The sequence below is a fragment of the Thunnus albacares genome, chromosome 6 (genome assembly GCF_914725855.1).
Source record: "Thunnus albacares chromosome 6, fThuAlb1.1, whole genome shotgun sequence".
NCBI classification, from domain to species: Eukaryota; Metazoa; Chordata; class Actinopteri; order Scombriformes; family Scombridae; genus Thunnus; species Thunnus albacares.
The window spans coordinates 36,185,149-36,200,291 of record NC_058111.1 but is presented as its reverse complement, the minus strand read 5'-3'; the positions used below and the strand labels follow the sequence as shown (position 1 = coordinate 36,200,291).

At 41.9% G+C, this 15,143-nt stretch overlaps 1 protein-coding gene across 3 annotated transcripts in view; it reads right to left on the bottom strand.

Moving 5' to 3' along the window:
• ngef (neuronal guanine nucleotide exchange factor) overlaps positions 1-15,143 on the bottom strand; it is a 61,944-nt gene that overhangs the window by 21,909 nt on the left and 24,892 nt on the right. For all 3 annotated transcript variants that reach the window (XM_044355134.1, XM_044355136.1, XM_044355135.1), the window contains one exon: positions 9,314-9,403. In XM_044355134.1, coding sequence (XP_044211069.1) covers positions 9,314-9,403 — 90 coding nt within the window. The remainder of the gene's footprint in view (positions 1-9,313; positions 9,404-15,143) is intronic.

Here is a 15,143-nt window from a genome sequence, read left to right as displayed (position 1 = left end):
CTGTTATCTTATATTTCATATTTAATACTTGGTAACAATGCAGCTATAAAGCCCATCACCGAGGGAACAAGCCAGACCGGGCTTGTATCCCACAGGTGAGTGTATGACTGTTAAATGGAAACCTGTATATATTAATGTATAGCTGATCTAAGAGAGAATTAATTACTAATTATAACTATACTGACATTCAGAGCGATTATCTATGTGTACTGATTCATCTGTATCAATAGTGTCTTTTATGTAATTTGTAATATAGTAAGTCTTTGATCCTGGTCAAGGTTAGACCATTGGTTGTGTAATTTGTTATTTAACGGTTATTAAGTTTCCTCACAGAAATCATTTATTAGTATTGTAAGTTTCCTTTGATTATGATTTTATTTATAATCAATAGTTTTACTGAGACCGGGCTTGTATCCCCCAGATAAGGGTTAGGTCATCATTGAATTGACAGCGGAGGGTTTGTGTGTCTTTGTTGAAGTCAACTGCTAACTGTCAGCCGTTAGTTCACCACCATGATCACAAAACAACGCAGAGACTGTAGGCTATCATTATTGTCAGCCATATAAAAGAAATTTAACGGGGGCATTATAAACTGTGAGGTTAATATAGTCCCCCATTACAAAAGCAAGGATGAGTTAATCCTGGGCTTTTTGCCTGTTGCTGATGCTGCATAGGCCAAACATCTCTCGACAGTGAACTCCTCCTCCTCCTCCTTCTCCTGCTGTGACAGTCCATCCACTGAGTGCTCGACTGCTGTTGTGCATGGCGGTCCAGCTCTGCCACCACCGGAGTTGAGCCAATTCTTGTAACTGATGCTCTAGCCGCGACTGATGACATCTGGCCCTTCCTCGGGGCTTAACCAAAGTCCCAAGCCTCCTCCACTCCGTACAAATCAGAGCTGTGGGTCCTGGTCAGGAGCAGCAAGGGTCAGGCTTAATGCTCCCTCCAGCCGCACCCATCGGACACTCTGCAGCTGAGCAATAAATTCCAAATCCTATATAATGGAGATGGACTGTGTTCCCCAGTGAGGCTCTGTCACATCCTGCCTGGACTGTTGTTGTTTGTTTTTTTTGGACTTTGTGGTCTTTGGGGGTTCCTGTATTACACCTCTGTTGTCAGGTCCCTCTAGTCATATGGTTTTGCTTGTTATGATTTGGGTGGTGAGTTTAGAGGACTGCATTATTAGTTAGCTTGTAGTGTTGTGTGCTTCAGTTTCTGGGACATTCTGGGGACAGTTTGATTAATGCTGGGTTGTGATTTAGAGTATTGTGTTTTCTGGGTTTTGGTTTTCTGTTACTCTGTTTCCCCCTTGTGTGTTCATGTACTCCTCGTTACACCTGCCCTGCATTCATTCTCATTAGCCCTGCCCTCGTCTCTGTGTTCAGAGGGAAAGGAGCAGTGAAGGGATGGAGACAGGAGGAGGAAGAGCTTATCGAGTTTTCGAGAAGACAGGGAGAGCGAGCCACCGTGAAAGATTATATAGGACAAATGACAGATCTTTCCTTCCAGGGAAGAAAAGAGAGGGCTGAGAGTACCCCATATTTGAGTAAGAGCAGACTGTGTCAGGGAAATGGAGAACTAACGTTCCACCTAGAGGGCAAATGGTGTGAAGATGAGAGCCCAGGGGAAGTGAGTGGCACACTGACAGGCACATGGCGGGGAGATGGGAAAGAGGTACAGGAAAGACTAGCACAACGCCTTGACATCCTATCAGAACAAATAGAGATAGAGAGCAAGTTAGAAGCCATACGACAGGACATGGAGAAGACAAGGGAACAGATTGAGGTACACAGCCGCACACCGTCCCTTAGGCCGCACCCCAAACAAACCAAGCATTTTGTGATGCCTTTAATTACAGCAGGGAACGGAGGGCAAAAGTACAGACCATTTGGATTAGGGGATGTACAGGCTATTGTGGATAAGATGCCACCTATCTCAGAAGGAGGAGGCAGATGGTTAGGGAAACTGGATAGATGCAGATGCATGAGTAGCGCAGACAAAAAAGACATAGAGCAGGAAGCTAAAACGCACCATTTGGATGACAACACTCCATTCTTACACTTAGTCGATGACATAGGACTAGCATTGAGGAACAAATACCCCCTGCCAAACGCTGCTGCAGTTCCCAAGATGAAGTGGGATGGTGAACAAAACCCCAGAGAATATTTGGACAAATGCAAAGATATGTGGACCCAACAGACAGGGTGTCACCCAGGTAAACCAGAAGTTCAGCAGGAGTGGTATCGACAAGCGATATTAGAAGGAATTCCTGAGACAGTAAAAAACGCCATGAAAGATAACCCTGACATGGCGGGGTGTGACTCCCACACCTGGGAGAAACATCTCATACATCATTTGACCAGAGCTCTAGACAAAGTTCAGGAAGAAAACGCCACCATTAAATATCTGCAGTCCCAGCTCCTTAAGTTTCAGCTAGGGGAGGCCAGACAGAAAGTTAACGAAGCGAAAAAGAAAGATGGGAAAAGTAACAAGGTTATGGTGGCAGCAGCCCCGTCAGACACACCGGATCTCTTCCCTATTCCACCGTGGGAAAGAGAACCAACATGTAGGGAAAGAGAAGGGAGGGACCTGCCACCTGATTGGCTCTCCTCTGTGATGTATCAGGGGGGATATGGACGGGGGTCGAGTGGGGGACGCGGGGGCTTCGGGAGAGGCGGATTTGGAGGCGGCCCGCGCAAACAGAGGGAGGAGGGATGCTACATCTGCGGGGACCCCAATCATTGGTGTAAATCATATCCTCTCAAGCAAGGATGGCAATCCGGTGGACCACAACCCCCACTTGGCGCCTCCATTCTCTGCAGTCCGGATGGGCTGAGGGTCACACTGCCGGATGGCATGACACTGCATTGCAACACAGGAACAGGACAGGGGCAATACCTCATAAGCCCCATAGAAGAGCAACAAGCCGAGATTTACTGGGGACGGGTACTCCCCGACACACCTGAACACAAAGGCATCCTCTCTGCCTTCATGGTGTGGAAGCCCTGGATCGCTTCTCTTGAGCCTTACATGCCTCCCCTCGACCCCCCACATGTCACCCTGTTCTATGACAGAAACCAGACAAACTGGTACCAAGAACAATTTCAGGAACAGTTAGCAGGACAGGAATGGCAAATAGACACTTGTGATTTGTATATAGTGCCAGAGGGTGTAGTTGCAGCAGTGCACCTCACCACAGACCAGAAGCAATGGTACAGGATGAATGATGAAGCCGTTCCGCATGTCTCTCTGGCGCTTCACCCTGAACATGAGGCTAGGGAGCTGGGGGGCATGGTCAAAAGAGCTGTGCAGTCCACAGATTGGCAGAACACCCAAATACCCTCAGTTAGTTTTTCACAATCTAGCAACACATACAGGATAAAAGTCACCGCTGTTGATCATTGTCTGTTAGAGGCGACGCAAATCTCTAGACATCATGGCAGGGAAAGAACAGACCATACGGATGCGGCAGGTGTAATTGAAACCATGCCATCACACTTGTGGGCTCAGGGGCCAACGGATGTTGGGTTTGTGAGTTGTCAACCTATCACATTCGCCATACAGGTAAATACTGTATGGCGCATGACCTCAGAGCAATCAATAACATCCTGTTGACACCCACCGTCCCTGTACCTAACCCCTATGTCGCTTTAACTAACCTGTCTCCTGAACACTCCTGGTTCACCTGCATTGACTTAGCTAATGCATTCTTCTGTCTTCCCCTAGCAGAGGAATGTAGAGACATTTTCTCTTTCACATACAGAGGACAACAGCTCAGGTACACCAGATTACCACAGGGTTTCGCTCTCTCGCCTGGTTTGTTCAATTAAGTGCTCAAAGACGTATTACTCACCTGTCCACTGCCGGAAAGTGTAACACTCGTGCAGTACGTTGACGACCTCCTGTTAGCAGCACCAACCGCCCTCTCCTGTTTGGAGGCCACGCGTGTATTGCTTCTTCATTTGGCACAGCATGGGTTCAAAGTCAGTAGAGCTAAATTACAAGCGGTCAGGAAACAGGTCTCCTTCTTAGGTTGAGTTATTTCACAACAGGGTGCAGGCCTGTCACCCTCGCATCGTGCCAACATACTTCACCACCCACAGCCTCGTACAGTCAAAGACATGCTGTCGTTCCTTGGTCTGACCGGATACAGCAGACATTACATCCCAAATTACACAGGGCTTACGCAGACCTTGCGAAACACTATAAAAGAGGCTGGGATGCATTATCTCTCAGCTCCCATAAATTGGACATTAGAGGCCGAAGAAGCGCTCATCAACATCAAACAGTCTCTGGCAGCTGCAGCAGATTTGGCGACACCAGATTACACTGCACCCTTCCATTTGGATGTTTCTGGAACAGGGAAAGTCGTAAACGGCGTCTTGTTCCAGGAAGGGGGAGGTAGACAGGTATTAATGTACGCCAGTGTCATGCTAGACAACATGGAACAAAGACATCCCACATGCACAAAAAATGCGGCCGGGTTGGCAAAACTGATTCAAAAGACAGCTCTCATAGTGATGGGACACGGCTTACAAGCACTGACAACACACAACGTAGTAGCCGTTGTAGGGCGTAGGGCGTAGGGCAGTCTACCCCTACGTCCCGAAGAGGAGAGGTCACTCACCATCCGACCAACAACAAGAAGACAACTATATGCAGCTCGTACCAAGACAAGTGAGAGAAAGAGCCCTAACCCTAATGGACTATCAGGCAGAGTTTAAAAGGGCAGGAGACGTTCCCCCTCCGCCACCATACCAAATGCCACTCCTTGAAGGGAGTCCCTTGGGGCTGAAAGATTTGGAAGGACCATATGGGGCAGATGAGTGATCTCTTTAGTAGAGATCAAAAGGGGGAATTGTGAGAGGTAATGGGAAACACACATTGTCATATTAATCCCAATGCTGATTTAAACTTATGTTAACCAAGTATGTTTTATATGCCTTATTCAATTGATAAGTGATATTGAAAGGTCATGTCCGTTGCTTGCCACTGTCGCTGTCAACAGGATGAGTTATGCAACAATAAGTAGAAGTTAAAAGTTCACCGTGTTCTGAGTATTGTGTCTGCAGATGCATAAGCAAGAAGTAGAAGTCAAAAGTTCAATGTGCGCATAAACGTGCCAGCAGGTGCATAAGCGCGCCTGCCGAAGGATGTGGTTAGAAATGTGGATTAAGAGCGTATAGAAAACCAGGTCAAACCAGAATACGGGAGACAAAAATAACCTTAAGCGTGGGTGGTGAATTGGGGTGAAAAGTGAAGGAGGAAAACAGCTCCTTTTCTGAGAAATAATAGACAAAGAGCCAATTGGGGTCCAAACAAAAGATACACCCAAAAAGGGGGTGAAAACAAGGTATAAAATGCTCTGGCACGTAGACAAAAGCTCAGAACACAGGGCGCTTTGCCAGATGCAGGTTTTTCTGTGAAGTGTTCTCCGAAGATCTTCGATAAATAAATGCAGCTGCTACAAAGACATTACTCGACTGTGGTTTCGTTCTTCTCGCATCAACCAACTCGGGGAGGTTGGCTGAAAGGCTACCTCAACATCTTCATGAAGCAGCTGAAAACGCTTTTATTCAGACAGGCATTTGGTTAGCCTGTCTGAATGGTGGCTTATTTCCTTGTCTGTGTTATAGAACTTTTGTACGTGTTTATGTGTCTGTCTTCATTTGTTTGTTGTTGCTGTTGTCAGCCCTGCGCTGTTTGTTGTCATTGCTATTTTAATATTGCCTTTAATAGTGTATTTTTCATTAATGTAAAGCACTTTGTGATTTTGTATCTGTGAAAGATGCTATACAATTAAATTTAATTTTACTTATCACTGCAGCTATGCATGCTAATGCTAACAGGATTTTGTGTGGCAGTGGCATCGATATTTTTTGATGTGTTCCTTGAAAACATTTTGCATCATCAGCTTCGAGATTCTCTCTCTCTGACCTTTTCCACTCCACCTATTCGCTTTTTGGGACCTTTTTACATTTGTAACTCCATTCTTTCTTTATTTGATTATTTCCCTCTGGACCTCTGATATTACATTGATGGATTCATCCACTTGAAGGGGTCGGGGGGAGGACGGCAGTAGCACTTTCTGCACCTGCCTTACACTATAGGTAGCCTATTGACAACTTTTTTTCCCACAATTTTTTTCCGACATTGCTGGTGGCCTTGTGGCCCAGTGAGTGGGCCAGCCCATCTGGCATTTGCCAGAATTGCTAGATTGCCAGTCCAAGCCTACCCTGCATCTGTTACTGAGTCCATAACTTCCTGAGGGTCAGGATGAATAACACTTTATCCCATCCCCTGACCCTCAGCACTGGAACCCCTCAGGGCTGTGTGCTCTCTCCGTGGCTCTTCTTACTATACACTAACCAACTCACATCCCATCACAGCTCTGTTAACATGTATGCAGGTGATATAACCATTGTAGGTCAAATCTCTAATAACAATGAAAAACACTACCCTAAACAGGTTAATCGAGTAGTTATGTGGTGCACAGACAAAAATCTGCAGCACATTCATCCAAAATTCATGAAATTATCATTGACTTCAATCACACTTTATCACACCCCTATAATCACCAACAGAAACCTCATATCCATCATTGCTTAATTCAAACTTCTTGACACCCACATCTGCCATACACTCAAATGGGACATCAATACAGACTATATCATCAGAAAAGCCCGGCGAAGACTTTGCCTTCCACGTCAGCTCAATAAATTCAGAGTGAGACAACACCTCCTCCTGCGCTTCTACACATCAATAATTGACGTTGTCCTCACAACATCCATAACAGTCTGGTACAACAATAAGGGCAGCCAGACTCACATAAGACAGTGGAGACAGTGGATTGTTAATAAGTCATCTAAAATCATTGGCACCCCACTTCCATCAATAAAATCCACAAAATGAACAGTAAAAAGCCTGTAAAATCATCTCAGACGCCACTCAACCAGCTCTTTCAATTCCAGTTGTTACCCTCCAGGAAGCATTATATATCTCTGTCAACCAGGACATACAGTTTCAAAAACAGCTTTTCCCCCACTGCAATACGGACATTGATTTCTGATTGTAGCTATGATTGTGGCAGGCTATGCAGTCTGTGCGATGTTGTTGATGGAACTGTATGGACTGTACCAGAAGCAAATTCCACCAGCTTAGTTGTGTGGTCATTAAAATGAATTCAATTGAATTCAGTTGTGTTTTTTATGACCTCAATTGCAACAGCCCAATTCAAAACATGTTTTTTCTTTAAACAACAAGAAGATACATTTTCTTTGATCAACAATTAGCTGGACTCCCTCTGATTTGCTTTATCTTACAAACTAAAAATACTAACACAACATATATTTTCACTTGTTTTTCTGTACCAAAGCTTGTTCAGTATACTTTTTAATGCCTAATTTATGCTTTTGACAATGTGTCATTTACCTTGGAAGGTCTTTCATGTTGGATAGTGGTATCCTATTTATTTGAGATCAGAGCAACTCTTAAGTTGATGACCCACCAGTTGCACTGCCTTCCTTAGTATGTTTCACAATAGGCAGAACATTGTCCTCTGCTTGTGTAGTACCTGTGTCCTGTGGCACTACATTTGTCATTGGTGGTGGTGAGGTACTCCTCTTTTGCCAAAATTGATATTGGTTCCAGGAGCTCTTTCTCCTGTCTGCTGAATAGTTGGTCCACATGTCTACCATGTCATGTTAAGCTTGTTGACATATTTGTTTTGACTCCACTTTTTGCTTTAAGTGGGGTATCAGATATCAGATAAGATGATGATGGATGATGAAGGCTACTTTGAGTGTTGAATGATGGAAGTGGGGTGCCAATCACAATCACAGGAACATTTTAGCTTGTCAGGCCACTCCCATGGCTGGAGTGGTGCACTTGCAGGTGCCTCTCTGTGGTCCTCTCTGGCAATGTGATGCATGACTTTCTCCTGCTCTCTATATCGGCATCCATGTGAGGCCACCACAATCATGTGGCTCATCCCTGGGTGTGACAGATGAGATGTAGCTATTCCATCACAGGAGTTCATCCCATCTTTGGTATCACAACACAGGCTCCCCACATCCCAGAGACATCATGTCAAGACATCAGTTAGTTGACGTTGTCTCTGTCAGTAAGGCATTAAGTCTATGTTGAAATTATCTGGCCATCCTCTCAGGATATAATTAAAAATCTTCGAGAATATGGGGTCCTTAGTTATCCATCTCTATAGCTGTTCTGCTGTTATCACTGGGTCACTGCTCCTGGTCCAGCATTGACAATATCCTCTGGCGGTAGACCACTTCATTTCTCTTGTAGTGGGAGGCAGCTAAGTGCATCAGTGTTACTAGCAATACTAAGGTAGCATGGTGTACGGTGCCCCTGACAAACTTCTTAAAGTGTCTGCAGTCATATTTTAATATCATTTGATATGCACAGATATTTCATCTTCAGTCGGACTTACTTTATTATTAACAACACAGTTTGCTATCATTACTAACATGGCCAACACAAGGGCATACCGCGTCTTCTTGCCTGACAGCATATACTCCTTGTGGCTCCTCTTACCATGGCCCAGACATATAGTTCTAGACCCCTCTATAGAAAGATCTTACGCTAAAACCCTGCTCTTACGCAAACACCTCCACACCTGATGGACTGAAAAGAGAAAAAACAAAAAAAATTTAAAAAAAATTCTGTTTCTATGCAGTCCATGTATTGCCTCTGTGCACTGCCTGTTGGCACCTATGACCTATCGGACTTGAACTTAGCTTTAAGACACTTACTCTCCTGACCAGATCCTTGCTTGTGTTGTATTATCTCTCTATGTTGCTTCGGATAAAAGTGTCTGCTAAATGAAATTGTAACATTGTAACACAGTAACTTCATAACACTTTTGATGAGGAGTAATATAAAATATGAATGAGTCCCCCCAATCTTGTCATGGTATATACAATATGCAGGATAACAGCCATTCATGACAGTATACTCAGGCAAGTAATTGGAAAGGATGGAAACTACGTATTTATATATCTTAACAAAAAGTGGAACCAAGTGGAACCATCTGCTTGTTAGAATAGTTGTGTCCCAATTCACAGGCAGCTTCCTTCAAAGGACAGTCTATAGAGAATGCATCGAGGCTTGATATTATGAAATGGATGCAGGCAAAGAAAAATCATGAGTTCCACAACAAAAATACGATGGACACAGAGGCCCCAAAATTTGCAGTTTGTCATCATGAAAACAGAACTACAGTACCAGTCAAAAGTCTGAATAAGAAAGTATGTCCAAACTTGATAATGCAAGACTGAAAGAATTAGTTTACCTTGGATTTGAACTCCAGTGTTTTCTCAATGCTGATAAGCTCCTCAGTGCGACTCATTTTTCGCACACCCTCATTACATTCTTTCACAATCTGAGGAAGACACAAATATACACCATCAGTCCATAGCCTTAGAACATCATATCTTATTTTTTTCTTTTTATATCTTATATTTGATTTTCATTGTAATGAAATGCATTCAAAAACAGTTATATATTTATACTTAAACCAGTACTTTTTTCCCTCTGTATTTTTTCCTACTGTTTCACATGATCTCCTAAGTTAACTTTCTTTTCTTTTAAGCTAAGTGCAGTATTGTAACTTCAGTTGAACGGACTTTTGTGCTAAATGACTTGAAGTATAATTTTGTTTCGGCCAGTGAAATAATTTTTCAAGTTATTTAGTCAGTATAGGAGGCTTCATGATGAAACGACCCACTCTCCACGTATCAAGACAACACACTGTGTTACCAGAGACAACCATATCAGATCAGTCTTGTCTCCCTCATCTAAGAGTTAAACCCTGTGGTGATTCGAATCACCTAAAGAAACCGTTAAAACAACGCTTTGTCTTAAGGCTCCCGCAACGCGCACGAGCGGAAACTCCACTGGGAAACCCCACAGCCATTGAACAGCTGGTTTTTCAACCACTCTGATGCCAGCGGATGGACCGCTGAGTCACCAGTTCACCCGAGGACAACGCTACAAAGTAGGATAAACAGAATATCTCCATCTACTTTTATGATTAAGAGTTGGTCTCATTTGAATTGAACTCTCTTCTTAGGCCCTTTTTTTACACTTGGCATTAACATGCATCTTGGGTGTTCTGATCACAAGTGGAACACACACAGGAGGCAATTCAATTACTGTGCCTAATCTGCCGGAAAATAGAGGATGTCAGTTGAGTAGGCGGTCCTTCAATGTGACCCAGGACACATTGCGTTTACACTGCTAAATGAATGTGGCCACATGCGGCCCAGACCACCTCCAAATGTGGTCTGAGTGATCGGATCTCAATGCGTCTTAGGGATGTTCAAACCTGTGCTTAGAGCTAGGCCCTGTTTACACCTGGCATTAACATGCATCTTGGGTGATCCGATCACAAGTGGACAGCTTTAAGCATGTCTGTTCACACTTGGCATTAACATACGTCTCCACATGCGTCTTGTGATCAAACCTCACTTCCTCGCTCTAGATGCAAATTAACACGTACATCATTTCCGTTTGCAAAGACCAAATTTGTTCATTTTTAACAGGCGGGAGACCGGGGGTCTGTGTACCCTCTTCCCAAAGCTGTGTTAAACTTGTTTGATGACAGGATAAACAAACATATATTGCATTGTGCCCCTTCACGAAAATCAAATGCCCGACCAATTAATTTGCTCTTGCGCTGCATCAGAACATATATGTATAACAAATATAGAGTTACAGGCAGTGATCTCCCTGCCACTACATCTCTCCATTGAGAGATGCTGCGCACATTTACACACAAGGCACAGCAGCAGAACTTCATTGATTATTTAAATCTCTGACACGTCAACAGGATCAGTCAAGATCAGGATAATGTTAATTAATATTCTATGTTCTTCTGTTACACACACAGTCCAAGTTCATACTGTTTGGAGTAAAGCAGCCGTCATAAATCCTGAGCTCCATTATGTCGAGCAGCGAAGAAAAACTAAAAACTGTATTTATCAACTTGACAGGACAGAGGAAACTATCCAGCAACGTTTAGCTTCTGAATTTTTTTTTTAGTTCGACAAGCGAAAAACAAGTGATTTCTGGTTTTGGTTTAATTTCTATTCCAATTGTTGATTTGAAGAGGAAAACAGGTTAGAGGAATGGGGAAAACAGGAGAAAATCGGGAGGTGGATTACATTTACGTTTTTTTTCAATTCACATGAAAAACGGGAGAAAAAATTAATGCATTTCTTTATCCTGTTATCAAACAAGTTGAACACAGCTTTGGACAGAGGGTTCACGGACCAGGAGGAAGCAATGCACTTCCCGTGCCTAGTCTGCTGGAAAATAGAGGACATCAGTTAAGTAGGCGGCCCTTCCATGTGGCCCAGGACGCATTGTGTTTACACTGATAAATGAATGTGGCCACATGCGGCCCAGACCACCTCCGAATGTAGTCTGAGTGATTGGATCTCAATGCATCCTCAATGCGTTCACACCTGTACTTAGAGCTGTCCACTTGTTAATTCAAGTCAAGTCAAATTAATTTATTTATATCGCACATTTCATATGACAGGCATAAACTCAATGTGCTTAAAAGCAACAGCAAAAAAAGTGAAGATCATACATGACAAAAATATATAACATTACATTTATAAAACAAATAAGGTAAAACATAAAATAAGGAGATGTTACATATATAAAAACATTTAAGACAACATATAAAATTAGAAGGTAAGAAGGTATTACAATAAGAGAGTAGGGTAAAAAGGTGTTATTATTGTCATTATTAAAGAGAAACAACAATAATAATACTGTTTCTAAAATGAAGGTTTTACCCATTAACCTAACTAAAAGCTTGCGAAAAAAAAAGTTTTTAGTTTGCTTTTAAAGGAAGACACTGTTGTTACAGACCTGAGTTCATGTGGTAGAGAATTCCAGAGAGTAGGACCATAATGACTGAAGGCACCATGAGCTGATTTAGAGTTATTCTTGGTATAGTGAGGAGACCTTTAACCCTTTCATGCATAGTGGTCACTGAAGTAGACAGCTGTTCAAAAGCCGTTTTCTTAGATATGCATGGGTTTTTATGGTATAGTTGCACATCAGCCACCACAGTGGATGCTACAGTGTCATCCCATACACTGCCATCCATTGGCCAGCCTTTGTAAGTGCAACACAAATTTCTCAAAACCAAGATGACCACCAGCCAGCCGGAAACACTAAGCAGCTCAGGAATATCTTGTCAATCCTTCTATGGTAGAAGACCTTTGCAGGAAAATAAAATTTTGTAACATCAAATAACAACTAAGTATTGACTTTATGTTGGGAGAAAATGACGATTAATCGTCTGTCCACTAAGTTGGACATCATGCATCACTGGCTATATTTCAACGACAATTGATTGGGAGAAAATGACGATTAATCATTTGTCCACTAAGTTGGACATCATTCATCGCTGGCTATATTTCAACTACAATTATACTATTACTACAACTTTGTTGTTCTTGAAAATACTTAATAACTTTTTTGGCTGTGAATCAATTGATTTTATGTCATTAGAATGTAACTTGCAGTTTTAGGGGGCTAAGGATACTGAGGGAGCTGAGGATGCTGAGGGAATGCCTGGCACCTCAAAAGAATGTCTGTATTAGAAAAGAGGGATCTTCTGCATTTCGAAGTCATCTGTAGCTCAGGTACTAATAAATGCAGTAAGACAGAGGGAAGAGACTGGGGAGTCAGGAACAAGGTTCAGTGTTTTTGCATTGCATTGAACAGTATTAGAATATGTTAAAATATGTTATTATTATTAGTTTAACGGCTTTGAAAATATATATTTTATAGTTTTCAAATAATATACAATTTTATTAATTGGTTTGTTAAATACATATTCCTAAAGTTGAAAAGTCAAACGCATGCTGTCCACCTGAGTGGACATGTGAAAAACTCCTTGAAAAATGCATGTTTAAAAAAAATGTTCAATTTTTTTTTCATGCCTAAAAGGGAAATAAAAACACTTAGGAAAAGGGTTAATTGATGATCTCAGGGGTCTGTCTGGTGTGTATTCAGAGAGCATGTCAACAACGTAGGAGGGAGCTAAGCCATTCATAGCTTTAAAAACAATAAGAAGTATTTGAAAATCAATTCTTTGCTTTACTGGGAGCCAGTGAAGAGAAATTAAAACAGGAGTGATGTGTTCACACCTTTTGGTTTTGGTTAATACTCTGGCTTCAGCATTCTGAATAAGCTTTCAAAATCACACCCAACTTTTTGACATGCTCACAGGGTTTTACCAACAGGTGAGTTAACAAAGAGGAATCTGGTGCCTCAAAGCCTTCGGACCTGCTAAAAGGATCTCTTTTTTGTCTTCATTTAGCTGTAAGAAATTTTTGGCCATCCAATATTTGACATCAGTAATGCACTGGATAAGATCATTCACTGGGTTAAGGTGGTTGGCAGAAACCTTTTCAAAAATTTTCCCCAGGAATGGTAGGGTTGAGATTGATCTATAGTTCTCAAGGACAAATGGATCAAGATCTTCTTTAACAGTGGTGTTACAATAGCATGTTTGAGAACTGTGGGGAAGATTCCAGAGAGCAGAGAGGCATTAACAGTTTCAAGGACATCATATACCAAACAGTTGAGAACACTTTTAAACAACTTGGTAGGCATTGGGTCAAGAGCACATGTAACAGAGCTTAACTGTTGTACTACTTCTTGCAGCTCATAACTTTGAATGGGAGTGAAGTTGGAGAGAGTGTTGGCATTATGCCACTGAGTGGAAGAAGAGCAGTCACTCGCACCAGTAGAAGAAGCCACAATTTTGTTTTGAATGTTAATAATCTTGGATTTAAAGTATGAGGCAAATTTGTTGCATTTTTGTGAAGAGTGGAGTTCAGTGGGTATTGGTCGGAAGGTGTGCAAATTTCCCTGCTCTGTTCCACCATCGGGCTTTCTAGGTATGAGTACCGAACAGACCCAAAGGACTGTTACTTCACTTGACATGCGCACTGTGCAAGTTTAAGCTAGCCTTCCCAAGAAAAGGTTGAGCGAGTGGGTGCTAAACAGTCATCAGTGAATTCTCTAAGTTGTGCGTGAATTAAACTGTAAGTGTTACCTTATGCATCTCTGCGCATTGTTTATTATTATGTTAATGTCAGGTTGGTTAAAAATAACCTACAAATGTATACGGTTCATGAATAGACTATTTCAGTAGTTGTGGTGTTTGGTTATAAGCTCGACCACTATTTCAGAATTTATATTCCCTGTCCTGGCTGTAACTTCATGTATATTGTCACAGAAGGGTGATGTGACTAGTCAGTAATGTAAATGTTTACTGTAAACGTAGCTGACAACAGAATTACCTATTATGGTAGTTACTTCTTGATTATTCAGAGCAGTTAGACTCAATTCTTTATTTGTTGTTGCTTGTGCTCCTTCAGATAATCACAACTTCACAACTTGATGATCAGCTGTTTATCCTTATTGGATACAGAACTCAATGTACACATCTACCTTTACTCCTGTGGGACATTATTAAAGATCGTTGACTGAACTCCTGGATTGCTGCAGTTTTTCTGACAGAAGAATTAGGCCAGACTTGTATATGCCAGCATTCAATCTACAAATATATTTAACAGAAGGGATTGATCAATTTATTAATTGTGCCGAACAGAAACTTAGAGTTACTTAGATTTTCGCTAATAATTTGAGAAAAGTAATGCTGTCTAGATTTTTTTTATTTCTTTGTTATATTTACTGAGTAAGTCTTTATAGAGCATATAATCTGCCTGCAATTTGGTCTTGCACTCAGATTTGCAGCAGGTTCTTTTTAGTGCCTTCACTCTTTCCACATTCCTCCAAGGTGCTTTTGATTTACCAGAAATTATCTTGGTTTTTACAGGTGCAATATCATCTAAAATGTGTGTCACTGAAAGATTGAAATTATTCACTAAATTGACACACAAAGACAATGAGGACAAATTAAAATCAGAAGTAAAATCAGAATTAAAATCAGAATGTGACCAGGTACTCCTGGCAGAGTTATGATATCTAGTGATAAACTTATCAGATGTGTCTGCACAGATGGAGTGCCTTTTAACTGATTTTACATCAGGTACATGTTTTCATCCATTGTAAAAAATACAAAAATG